At 42.2% G+C, this 13,956-nt stretch overlaps 1 protein-coding gene across 4 annotated transcripts in view; it reads left to right on the top strand.

The window, feature by feature from the left end:
- The window catches only part of UBE3C (ubiquitin protein ligase E3C), a 132,510-nt gene that overhangs the window by 53,267 nt on the left and 65,287 nt on the right, over positions 1-13,956 (top strand). For all 4 annotated transcript variants that reach the window (XM_067542708.1, XM_067542709.1, XM_067542710.1 and 1 more), the window contains one exon: positions 11,412-11,509. In XM_067542708.1, the coding sequence (XP_067398809.1) occupies positions 11,412-11,509 (98 nt within the window). The remainder of the gene's footprint in view (positions 1-11,411; positions 11,510-13,956) is intronic.

Here is a 13,956-nt window from a genome sequence, read left to right as displayed (position 1 = left end):
TATTTGCCATAATTTGAAGTATGAGGGAGAAACTTTACTGCGTAATCAGCTGCTTTTTAAACCTTTGTATCTTCACTCCACTTATTTTAGGATTTTATCCTGCAGCACTCAGGCAGAATGCTCACTACATAAATGACTTTGCTTAAGTGAAGATTAAAATAAGGAATGGAAGATATGGTCCTTAAACAGGAGGGAGATTGGGAGGATAGGGCAGGGGAGAAGAGGGCAGAGGAGATGCAAGGCAGTTGGAGAGAGGCTGAAGTGAAGGGGCAGAAGCCAACAGCCAGGCAGGGAAGAGAGAATCTCCAGATTAAAAACTGTGGAAACCAGTCTAATGATACCATCAGTGTCCAATAGTTCCTGCTGCAGAACCTGCTGATGCAGGTGCTTGTCTGCTCCTGCCAGCTTGAATTTCTCTGGCCTTTGGGGCTGGCTGTGCCCTGGAATGTCTTTTGTCCCTAAGTTCACATAAGGGAAGTGGGGAAAAAGGTGCACAACACATAATGCCCCCATACAGAATAAAAGTCACATCTATGCATTTCTGGGGTTGGAAGATTCTGTGGGAGGGAGGTCTGATCTCAGCTTAACACTGTGGAGACAAGCTATCATTTCTGTTGAGTTGTCTACCTTAATGTCACTCATGTTGTATAGGGGGGTGCCAGATATGCCTGCAGGTGTTATCCTGGGTCCTGAGAAAGGTGGGGAGCACCTCCAACCTCTCAAGGTCCCTCTGCCCCCAGGAAAACTATGTAAATCCAGCAAACGGACTGTTTGAATTTGCTTCACAGTGAGTAAACCTTTGAAGCAAAAGCTCAAGTTGGCCAAGAATACCAAGTGTCAGGACTCAGTGCTAGTACTGTCCGAGTTGACACAGACCCAATTTTACCCATGCCTTTGGCAAGTCCAGCAGGCTGCTTCACATAGAGACAACATCACCACTGAAGCCTACAATTTTGCCAAGTGTATGCAGCTGCAGGCATTTGGGTTGCCAGCGCTTCAGATTGGTGAAGTTGAGCCCTGACTCACTGGATGAGGCAGAGCTTCCACGTGAGAAACCAAAGCAGGAGGTTCCAAGATGGAGCCAGAAGTCATCTCAGACACGCTTTTCAAAGTTCATTACTCCATATCCATCCATATTGAGTCTTTGGGATATTCCCCTCCTGAATTCATGCATTCGAAGAAGAGAGGAAGATGATGACGCCAGTATCAGGATATATTTTACAAGTTACCCAGATTACTTCTGGCCCTGTGTAGGTATGTAATGTAAGCCCAGGGTTAGTGGGACTCCAGTCAGTTGACTCTGGATTAGAGAACCCAGGGCTTGAGCTTCTACACTGATCGTTAATTCTAGGTTACGAATTTTCTATTTCAGGCTTGAATCTGGGATCTGGCATCCACATTGCAGTATACAGATCCTAGTCAAACCAACCATATCCCAGACTCTCTAGCGCCCACCCAAAATGTGGCCACTCTAGCCCTTTGACTGTGGTGCACTAAAGGAAAACTTGACTCTCCATCCTGCACATTACAGGAAGTTTGAACAGCTGCCAACACAGCCTGCCGAGCAGTCATTTTGGTCAATGCATTCCTAGCTACCGGAGCCAGCAACATAGAGGAGGCACCTTTTGAAGAACTTCTGTTGCTTGCGCTTTCACTCTTGTGTCAGGAAATGGGCAGAGCTTCCATGAGATGCTGGTGGACATTTCAGCAGCATTTTCTGACCCATCAAATGCACCTGACACAACTTATGATGGAGGACAAGTACCTGGGAATGGCAGCCTTGAAGTGGCTAATTCTACTCATTACACTCAGTATAGTCGCTGATGCCCCAGGTGCTTCTGGACCAGGGCCACAAGCATAGACTGGTGGGATGACCAGGAGTGGATCAGAACTTTCACATGAAGACAGCTACATTTGTGGAGTTTTGTGAGCAGCTTGCCTGATCTTCTCGCATAAAGACAGACGCATGAGGCCACTCTTGCTGTGTGAGAAACTGATTGCTATAGCCATCTGGAAGCTGGCAACCCCAGACCACTACAGGTCCATAACCAACCAGTTTGGTGTTGGAAAGCCAACTGTGGGTAAAGCGGTGGCAGAGGTTTCTGAGGCAGTCAGGCACATGGTGTGGAGGGCAGAAGATATTCCTGAAATAATTGCTGGCTTTCAGAGAATAGGGTTTCCAAACTGTGCTGTGTTGCCTGATTCTTTAAGTGGTTACTTATTCTATTATTAATTTCCAGTTAATAATAGTTGTGGGAAAGCTCTTCTTCTACCTCGATGGGTTCAGCGCTTCCTTCTAGCTGTAGGTCAGGGAACTGCTTCACCCATTAGTGTTCTTTCACCCTCTAGTGGTGGGGGAGGGTAATACAGCTTCTCTAAGAGGGCTGCTTCCTGCTGGCTCCCGGTCCTGTCTCTGGTTCTCACAGGCCCTTGCTTCTTCGTTGGATCTTTTGCCCCTCCAGTGAATGGCTGGTATGGAGTGGGGAAGGGCCTGGTCCTACCTTTGACTCCACGCCCCAACCCAGGGAGCCTACAAGTAGCATCCTCGCACTGTGGCTTCACTGCCAGCTTCTCTGGGTTACTTGACTTGACTTGACTTAATGTCTGTACCTTGCTCGGACAGGGGTCTTTCCTGGCCTCCTTGCCAGGGATGGCTCTTGATCCCCTGACAGCCCCACTGAGCATGGCAGTGCCCAAACTAAATGTCCAGTTCAATCTTTCCCTTCTGGTAGGGTCTCTTCCCTTAGGCCTCCAGGCCTGGGAAAGATCCTTTGCCCTCTTCAGGCAGGGTTTTTCTCTCCCACAGCCTTTGTACCTGCAGAGTTCCCTTCTGCCAGCATTCTGCTCATTTTCCTAAACCCTCCTGGCTCTTGATATCGTCTTGCCTGCTCTCACTTTGATAGCTCACCTCACTCTCACAACTCCAGCCACACCCTTTCTCTGGAGGGGAGGATTTTAACAAGTCCTAGGCGGGCCTTGATTGGCTCCAGGTGTATTAATTAACCTGGAGTAACCCCTGCTCACTACCAGGGGAAAAGGGACTTGCTGAGCCTGGGGCTGATATATTGGCCTTCTAGCACTCTCTGGTAGCCATCCGGTCTGATCCCATCACATAATTTAAAGATGGGGGTTGACAAATTCTAATCCCAGAATCAAGCACAACAGAATTCAGGTTATCAAATTCAGTATGTGGTTGGGAACCCTGAAGTTCACAGAGATGACACTCACACTGAGGGCAAATCAAAGATTTAAGCTACTTTATTAGCACAATTAATAAAGATGAAATGCTCCAAACCACATAAAAATATAGCAGTAAGTAATATAATATTAAGGTAATCTCTCGTACCATTACTCACATGTACTCTCACCCTTTTTCATGATCTGGTGGTTAGAGACAAGTGGTCATCTACCCTTACCTGCCATGCATAATGATTCTAGTGGTCCAGATTCTCCCCCTTACCTGGTGGTCTGGCCTATTATAGGTCTTGATTGTTGCCATGAATATTAACACGATTCCCAGCCTCCTTTTTCCATATCTAACTTCCTCATCCTAATAATGTTGCTTATCCATACATGTCAATTTGTTGGCAAGGCAAGTTCATGGTTAAGCATCTGCCAATGTTTCTATCCTAAAATATCCAAGTCTAGTATCAGTTCAGTGTTCCTCTGGTTACCTTGTATCATTTTGTATAAATCCCCCTTAAGCACAATGTTCCCAGTTCCCCAAAACGCAGGGTCATTGCTGAGCCACTAACTTAGGCCTCAAAGTCTTATGCAAACTGCTTAAGTTAATGGGATAGGCCTGTAGGTTTCTTGCAAATGCAAAGCTAGCTCTATGGACTACAGCTGGGGCCATTGATGGGACTCGTGCTCGTAGTTGGCCCTCCTCAAGGAGCATATGGAAGAGAGGGAATAATACCTCTATGAATGTGCCTGTTTCAGAGGGTGGTATGGGGGCTCATTAATGGTGGGGAGGAGTGTAAAATTTTAGTGCCATGCAATGTACTTATGAATGACATGACTACTTATGAAATGGGGTTAGAGGGGTTATTCACAGTATGGATTGATGTAAGGAAGTGTTAAAATATGAATTGCTATAGACAACTGTATTGAGGGATAGTATTGTCTTACTAATGCCTCATTGTCCCTGATCATGTGTTTACCTTTATTGTTTTGAATACATATGATATGAAGCAGTGATAGCAATAAACTTTCTTGATGAAATAAAAATCTTTGTTTGTAAACATGTATTAGAAAAGTACAACATTCACCCATTCCCAGACAGACCAGCTGCCATTACCACACCGGTAACAACCTTACAGAAAATAAAACAAAACAATAAAAGCCAAAGTGCATGAACAAATGCAAACAGTGAACAGAAGTACAAGACAGAAACCCCCTACTGTGGCATGTCCCTGGCCACCTGTTCTCCCTTCACTTCTTTTCCCCTTTGCTGCGCATGTGGTACTGTGGGAAAGAGGTGGAAGCATCTACAACAGAAGTGGGTCAATATGGAGGGCTGCATGGGGCATGGTTGCCCTGCCCAGCCACTCATGGGGCCTGGTTGCATGGGCCACCCAGCCATGGAATCTTCCAAGTTGCTTCTGGACTGCAGCACAGGGTAGGAGACTGGGGACTTAGTCTGTGGCGTGGGTAATGCAGCAGGAGCTGCTGCTCTCACAGTCATTAGTGATATGAGCCATGCAGACAGCTCTTTCTGCTGAGCTCTGTCCTCCTACCTTAGCTGCTTTTCATGTTGCACGATCTGTGAAGCAGGTGCCTGTTCCTGTGCTAAAACTCTGTCCTCAGGCTGTGCAGCCAGCCTGAGCCTTTCCTCTTGCCTTTCGGCAGGCCTTTCCTCTAGCTGCAGATCCCTCTATTTTTGGTACTGGACCTGCTTGTTGGCCCTCTCCAGAGCTTCAATCATAAGTTCATCACGAAACGTTCCTTTTGGAATGATCCATGAAGGGTACGTTGGACCAAATGTGGAGGTACTGTAGCCAGTAGAGGTCAAGGGGCCTGGAACAGGACAAGACACAGAGGGTTATTGTCTCAAATAGCTCACTTCAGGAACACAGGAAAAATCCTTGTGGAATTTCAAGGACATAAAATGATACTTGTACAAACTGAACTTCAGTATATTGTGAGAGGGATGCTTCCCTGGACACAACTTGGTTAATGGCAGCAAAAGAATTTCAGGCACAATGGTAAGTTAAAAATGCAAAGCTGCTCTTTTGATTTTAGAAAATTGCAAAACTACTTGGATTGGGAAAGGAGTGCTGCCATCAATGGCTGTGCTACAAAAGCTTTTTCTATCATTTCAGGCCTTTCGCATTTTGGAGGACATAGCAGTTCCTGTGGTGCCCAACGGGCAAAGGGAGATGTTACTCCAAGCTGCTAGTAGGAAACCTGCAGTTTGTGCAACAGAAGTATTCAAATATATAGTGACTAAACAGCACATCTGTGAGTGGAGTGGGCTGATCAGCTGCTAAGAAGGCCATGGAAAATACACCATTCCTCAAAATGTGACTACCTATCTGGAGTTCCTGCTACAGCAGCAGTTTGCAGAGATCAGCACCCAGGATTGGGTCATAATTCATGGGGGAAATCAACAGGATGCAGAATTAGCTTCCACGTGGCTTAGCTTGTTATGACTGCACGCAAACAAGCAGAACTCCACAGCCTTCCTCCTACCTGCTGTACTGGCATATTTCTGAACAAAATTTCAAACCACAGTTATATTTGGGACAAATGATTTTGTCACCTATGGACTGCATGGACTACTTCTAACTGAGATGGACTAGATTTGGGAATGGAACACATTTCCACTCCCCCACCCTCCTACAGTTAATTGTTTCCTGGTGGCTTGTTACACCACTGAGTGTTTACAGACTGACATACTTACAGGCATTGCAATATAAGATTGTTATTGTTAAGAAACAGGAATGGTCCTAGCAAAACATCTGTACCTTTCCAGTAAAAGTTCACTTTAAAACTGTTTACTGTTTGCGTTTCCTAGTTGCTATTTTGAACTTTATGTGAGAGGGAAGTGGGGACTCCAGGGCGCTGGTATATCATCTGCCATTAGTGGACACATGCTTTTGGCTGGGGCTTCTCATAACTTTTGCATTGGTTCATAGAGCAGAAATCCCTCCCATTATTGTGTCAATAAACATTAAAATAGAGCCAGAAATTTACCAAGCTCAGGGGTGACTTGTGTGTCTGCTGCAGGCTCAGCAGCAGGCTGTTCCTCAGGGGATGCGTCAAACAGCTCCTCCAAGCATGGACCCAGAATGTGTCGCTGCTGTCTGTGTTCCAAAACCTGCTCTGGGACCAGTTGGTGCCTGCTGATGGATCCCAGCAGTCCCCCTGTTGGATTTAGGGGCCAGCAGGGTGCAATCCTGCTGACCAGGTCATAATGCACCACCGTTGGCTCTGTGCTCGGTGCAGCACCCAGTAAACTTCTCATTAAATGGGCATGATTTTGGTAAGTTGCCCAAGGTGCAGTTCTGGTGCCTGGTTTTCTGGTACTCTCTCTTGAGCTTCCTGCACTGGTCAGCTGCCAGCTTCTTTGCTATTTGCTAGTATGAGTGGTCATTCCTGGTACAAAGAGTCCACAGCTTTGCTGGCCTTGCACGAGAGATTTACCAAAATCAGGCAGTGTTTCCGTGACCATGAAGCAGCATGCTTTGCAATAGGCTTGTTTTGGTCAATCTCCATTACAAACACAGAAGGCTTTCTGGTCCTATGTTTGCAGCTTGGTAATCTGAAGACAATGGAAGTGTTAAATGCTGACTCACTGAGCTGCTGCAGTACACCAAGGGGGGTTGTTTCTATTTTCAATAGAGTAGATTTGAGATTCTTGGAACATAGAGGACAAAGGAAGTCCCCATGGGATCTTGGAATGTTTTTTGGAGGACTCCCAGGACCTGAGTCCGGTGGGGCTCTGTCTACACTGCAGAGCAATAAGGCTCAAACCCTGGGTCAAGGCTTGACCCAGGCTTAGACTCTGCAGCCCCGCAGGTTCCTGAAACCGTGGGTCGGTGTGATGTGTGTAGACAGAAGGAATATGGCCATCCAACATCTTGACAAATGAAAGGAAACATGAATGAGTCAGTCAATGGTGCTTGACAGTAGTGTGGGAGAAGAGCCCAATGCATGAGTGGCAGACTTTCCCACAGTGACTACAGGTCCACTCACCAGATGGAGGTTGGAGCACGCTCTGCTTCCTGGCTCATCTGTGGGCCTCAGCCTGGGCTTTCTGATGACTGTCCATGATGACTGCACCAGCCTTGACCCAGCATCTCCAGACTGAATGGTTGTGGGGAGGGCTCTCCTCGTTGTCAGTGGGAATGCTGAATTTCTTGAGACCCTGCTTGACCTTGTCGCTGTATTGACGTTTTGGTCTTCCTCCGCGTCGCAGGTAGTTCTTGAGTTGGCCATAGAGTACAAGCTTCAGCAGATGATCTTGAGGCATGCACTCCATGTGTCCCAGCCAGTGAAGCCTGCAGGCGTCCAGCATAGTCTGCATAGGATCTCATTGTTAGTGATCTGTTGGTCCCAAGTGACTCCAAGGATTTTTCTGAGACAGCGAAGGTGGAAGCTGTTCAATCTCTGTTCCTGCTTGGAGTACATGAGCCAGCTTTCACATCTGTAGAGGAGGATACGAGGACACAAGCCTTGTAAATGGACACCTTTGTATTCAGGGTTAGCAGCTTCTTGTTCCAGACATGTGAGGTAAGTTTGCCAATGGTGAAAGAGGCTTTGCCGATTCTCGCACCGTGTTCTGTATGAAGGCTAAGTGAGCTGATTAAAGTTGAGCCAAGGTAGCAGACGTGATCCATGTCGTCCAGAGCTTCATTATTGACATAGACTTTAGGTAGGATGTTAGTACCCTGTGACATGACAACTGTGTTCTTAATACTGATTACCATGCTGAACTTGATACACGCATCGAAGGCATAAATCTGAAATTAAAGCCCACAGTACTGTATTAGAGGCATTCCTGTCACCCTCCATCAGGAGATAGTGATGGTTTTGGCACAGTTGGAGCGCTTTTTGTGCCAAAGAAAGCACTGTCTCCTGGGAGTCAACTGTCAATTCAGGAAGCTCAGGTCTGTAAACTGGCACATACTGTTCCAGAAGCTCCATCTTGGTCTGAGTCAGTACTTTTCCAAAGCACTTGTGATCTTCTGTGACATGTCCTGGGGTGCAGCCTGGACTGTGGAATTTGCTATGTCCTCATAATTTTTTAGCTCAGGGTACCTCTCACACAGCTCTGCTAGTAATAAGTAGCTCCTTTAGGCTTTACTATCACACAGCCATTGGCATGTGAAGGCACACCCAAAGTTACATGAAGGCTCTCTCAGCCACTCATGAACTGTATACAGGGAGATACCTTCAGATTTCCCCAGCCTTGTATCCCAGAAATGTACATCTTATACTGCTTACACCCCCTTGATCAGACTAAGCTCATTAGTTTGTCATTCCATCAAAGGGCATGGATATGCACTAGCCTTTGTAACATGAGTAGATTCCCCAAAGTTCAATCAAAAACACACTGGCTTAGATAAAACATTAAAATAAGTTTATTTATTACAAAAAGATGGATTTTAAGTGATTATAAGTAGTATAGGCATAGAAATTCGCAATTGATTACAAAAGGAAATAAAAAATAAAATTGCAGTATAATTCCTAAACTTTATCAAGCTAAGAAAAGTTTGGAGCAATAAGGTTTCTCTTACCAAAAGCCTACAGCAATCTGTGCTAACTGGAAAACTTTTACAGTTAGGATCACTCTCTCCAGCTCAAATGCTTTTGTCTTTGGAATGTTCTTGCTGTCTTCAGTGTAGGTGGGAGAGGAGAGGTGAAACGGTGATGTCATTGTCTCTTTATACTCTCCTCCAGGTGCTGGAAAGATCCTTGCTGTGTCATGAGGAATAGGGATGTATATAGTGGAGCAACTGACTTTCACGTGAATTGTAAATCTCTTATTTACAACTCCCCTGCTAGTGAATGACCAGTGATGGTCACTTAACACCGGTTTGGATGTAGGTCATTCCTTTATTGCTACTGAAGAGCTAGTCTGTGGGCGTTTCGCAGACTTACATGTTTCAGTAATGAACAGAGAGCAAAATCTCTCGTAACTTCACATACAATGATGATACATACATTTTGGCAGAACAGAGTGATGCTCAACAGATTATAACTTTCCAAATGATACCTCACAAGGCATACTTTGTACAAAACGTATGATAATCATGTAAAAGTGGTGACTATGAGGGTTTGGGAGTGCTATTTTGAGGTACAGTGTGTCACACCCTCCATGCACCACTACCACCTCTGTCCATGTTGCCTCGAGAACACTTGTATGGGACAGATTGAAGATCAGGGTAATGTAGACTACCCCCTCATCTTCAGAAGTGACCCCTGCAGTTCCAGGGTAAAGTTCATTTGTGTGAGAAAACTCATGCTGCAGTTGCCAGTGCTGTCCCTTTTCTTTAGCTAAATAAAGTGCTTCAGCTTCCACGGCTGTCAATCTAGCACCCTTTGTGGCCACTAAATTCACTGAAAAGAAGAAAGGTGTGATCAACATGATTGTGTGAAAACAAGCACATAACAATATATGATTTGTTCAATCCCACTTGACTCCATATGGGATAAAGTCAATTAGTGTGAAAGTACTGCTGAATCACATATGGTAGTGTTTATTTGTGCTTTTTCATTTACTTAAATGGCAGACTCTTGAGTTATAAATGCCCTGTGTATTGATGACTCCATCCAATATTTCTTTTTAAAGATGGAAACCTTGATGGAGAAATGCAGATAAAATTGACTAATTGACCAGAATAATTGAACTGTCGAAGTTGGGTAGTGGTTTACCTTTGCTGTACATGCACTTTCTGTTTAAAATGCTTTTAACCCTTAGCTTAATAGGCAGCATACATTGACTTTAATTAAAAATGTTTACTAAGAAACTAAGTAATCTCAGGGAAGCATTTTATCAAAAATTCCAAAGGCTTGCAATGCTGAGATTTGCCAAAAGTGGATATTCATCAAGAATACTGATATGTGGGGTCGTGTCACACTAAATCAGTACCTAAAATAACTCTACTTAAAAATGATTTGGGGAATTTAAAAGTACAACAACCTTTGATAATGATCATTGATGTGGAGCCCAGCTGCAGAAGGGCAGCCAGGCATCACCACTCCACAAGCAGATGCCAAAGGAAAGATTGCAATTGCCAATGTAATCTCCTTGGCCCCATTAATTGCATGTTTTTACATTAATTTTTTACCTTGTCTGCAGACAGCCTGGCCTTGCTTGTGAGGCAACCTTTTTTTGTGGCTTTGATAATCAAGAAAATGAGACTGTTTGGGGCTTGTGTGTCTGGTCTTCAGTTTGTAGCTAGATGAACCTCCATCCACACCATCAAGGAAGTTAATAAAGTCCATAGCTGCTTGTGCTGGCTTGTCTCATGCTGCACTTGAACTCATTTGCTGTAATGTGAGGCATGTGCCCAACTAACTTTAAATTTCTTGCTATTAAATTAGACTAAGGTAATGTGCCTTAAGTATCCAAAACCCAAATATGAACTATTTCTTAAATACCTCCTTGTGGGATGTATCTAGAAGGTCTTAAAAGTGTAGCAGCATTGTTTGAGACTATGTTGGAGTGGGAGCCTTTTCCTTTAACCCCTTATGCTCTATGGCTATCTTCTCCTTGCTGTTCACTCAAGCAGCTAATGTATCTTTCTCGTGTTCCCTTCACCTTTCCATACGGACGAAAATTTAATTTGATCACAGGACAAATGTCATTCTTTTGCACCTCCAAAGCCCATTGAAATCAATATTAATTAATTTCATTGGGTTTTGGCTTAGGCACTAGAGTGTTCATGCCAAAATTGGTGTGCTGGACAAAAGCAGATTCCATGGCTGAAAGCTAAGTACACCGAATTATTGTGGGAAATGGAGCCCGTTGGTTGGTGTGATGGGGCTTTTGGGTGTACTATCATGCAAATAATAATGACAACCTTCCCTTAATTAGCTGATAAGTTTCTGATAATTTTAAATTTAATTTTCTATTGTATTAAGCAACATTTAAGAAAACAAAAAATAACATGCTTTTTCTAAAGGAGATTTAAAAACACAATAGCATGTCATTTCTATGTACATCTTGTCTGCAGTAAGTTCTCATTGCTCAATTTTCTCTCTACTAGTAGAAACTGTAATATTTTAGGAAAGTAAGGCTCATAAGAAGCCAATATTACCTTTGTTTGCACTAAACCAATTGTCTTCATATATGTAGTTTTTTTATTAATGCAAAGTATGAATTGATTTTTACAGGATAAACAATATTAGAAAGGCTGTTTTTTACCAAAATTGATAAATTCTTTATTCATATTTTTAAGTGGGTTTGGAGCCAGCACCTCTTTCTGTGTCTGAGGAACGACAACTTGCAATTCTGACAGAGCTGCCTTTTGTAGTTCCTTTTGAGGAAAGAGTAAAGGTATCTAATTTTTTTAATGTTTGTGTATTTTGGGGGTTTTACAATAAATGTTATACAAAGAGTTTAACTATGTGGGGAATCAGGCTTCAACTCCACCCAGTGAGGAATCAGGCCGCACTAATCCTGTTTGTCCCCAGTATTTGCATGGCCCCTACAATGCAGAAAATGCTGGGCAAGATTTACCATTGTCATCTTGCAATTTATGTACCCTTTTTACAATGTTTTAAAATAGTTTTTCCTTACATAGAAGCACAGACTATGCTAACATCACTTGAGAAAGGGTAATTTGTTTTGAATTAACTCAATTACAAAATTAATCATGATTAATCTCAGTTTTAATTGCACTGTTAAACACTAACAGAATACCAATTTAAATGTATTGTAAATAGTTTTAGATGTTTTTCTACATTTTAAAATATATTGATTTAAATTACAACATAGAATACACAGTGTATGTTACTCACTTTATTTTTTATTACAAATATTTGCACTGTAAAAAAGAAACAAAAGAAATAGTATTTTTCAATTCACCTCATACAGGTACTGTAGTGCAATCTCTTTATCGTGAAAGTGCAACTCACAAATGCAGAATTATTTTTGTTACATAACTCCATTCAAAAACAAAAACAAAAAAATGTAAATCTTTAGAGCCTAGAGTCCACTCAGTCCTGCTTCTTGTTTAGCCAATCGCTAAGACAAACAAATCTATTTATATTTATGGGAGATAATGCTGCCTGCTTCTTATTTACAAAGTCACCTGAGAACAGGCGTTCGCGTGGCACTGTTGTAGGCGGTGTTGCAAGGTATTTGTGTCAGATATGCTAAACATTCATATGTACATACTTTCGTATGTACCTTCATGCTTTGGTCACCATGCCATGCAAACGCCTGTTCTCACTTATAGGTGATATTGTAAACAAGAAGCGGGCAGCATTATCTCCCGTAAATGTAAACAAACTTGTTTGTCTTAGCGATTGGCTAAGTAGGACTGAGTGGACTTTTAGGTTCTAAAGATTTACATTGTTTTATTTTTGGAGTGCAGTTATTTTTTTTATATAATTCTACATTTGTAAATTCAACTTTCATGATAGAGATTGCACAACAGTACTTGTAGGAGTTGAATTGAAATACGATTTTTTCTTTTTTACAGTGCAAATATTTGTAATAAAATAAATATAAAGCAAGCACTGTACATTTTGTATTGTGTTGTAATTGAAATCCAGTATTTTTGAAAATGTAGAAAAACATCCAAAAATATTCAAATAAATGGTATTCTATTTTTGTTTTACAGCACAATTAATCGCAATTAATTTTTTAATTGTTTGACAGCCCTAGTAACACTGTATAATAAACAAGAATTCTGCAATTGCATCTGTGTGGCTGCATCCCTTCACCAACACTGAACCTCGGTGCAGTTAGTGGAGCTCCAAGTAGATACAGATAAGAGTGGAACTTATTGCAGGATCCTAAATTCTCATATACAGTGTACTCATTAACCCAGTACATTATGACTGAGAGTCGTTTTGGGGAGATAATGCCCACAAGTTAAGTATCTGCATTCAGTTGTAGTTGAACTTGAAGGAACACTTAATTACTGTATAGGATAAAAGTGACTTGCAATTCCATATATTGTTTATGATTTGGTTATGAGTTCATTTTGGATCTTAAGTATATAATGTTGAGGCCTGAGTTTTTTCAGATTCCACAATTTTTTTTAAAGCTACCATTGTAATTTTACCCCTAAAAATAATTTCTGAGCTGCTTCTGTTGGCTCTACAACATCAGTTAATTAATAAACTATTCCCAGAATTGTGTTGGAATCATTGTGTACCAGCGCCATCAAGGAAATGAAAAATAGTTTAATGGGGGAAATAAATCAGTGCTTACTGAAGGGACAGTGACAAATTTGGTAGAAAACGAATGTGTTTTTAGGCTTGTGTGAGAGAATTGAAAATAGTAGAGAATAAAAATTTATATAAAACATATTCATATAGCATGGCAATGTGTTAATGTAAGTTCTGATAGCTATTTTTTCTGAACCATTTAGCATCCTAATCTGAATCTATCACCAGAGATTATTGTTCAGTGGCTTTCAATATTTCATCATAACATAATACAATCTCTACAGATAGGACTTGAATAATTCAGCCTTGGTTTGTCTGATGATGATCTTCAGTTTACAGGATTAGCTCCTTTTGTGTTGAACTGCGGAACTGTGTAACAAAGCCATATCTAGGGGCGACAGAATGCTCTTTCATTAAGATGATCAGTTCTGTCCATGTAAGGGAGCATTACATTCCCGAGCCCTTACCTCAGTTCCTTTTCTGCCATTGCTGAGAGCTAAAGGGAACTACTAGTGTCTGAGGTAATTAGCCTAATCTATCTTCTATAGTTAGTTAGTTAGAGTTACACATGGTATAGTTAGAGTAGTTGAGACTATTTGCCTT

This window comes from Emydura macquarii, unplaced genomic scaffold (assembly GCF_026122565.2).
Source record: "Emydura macquarii macquarii isolate MOO-44397 ecotype Brisbane River unplaced genomic scaffold, CSIRO-AGI_Emac_v2 contig_719, whole genome shotgun sequence".
Lineage (NCBI taxonomy): Eukaryota > Metazoa > Chordata > Testudines > Chelidae > Emydura > Emydura macquarii.
The sequence above is the reverse complement of the archived record's forward strand: the minus strand, read 5'-3'. Positions and strand labels throughout refer to the sequence as shown.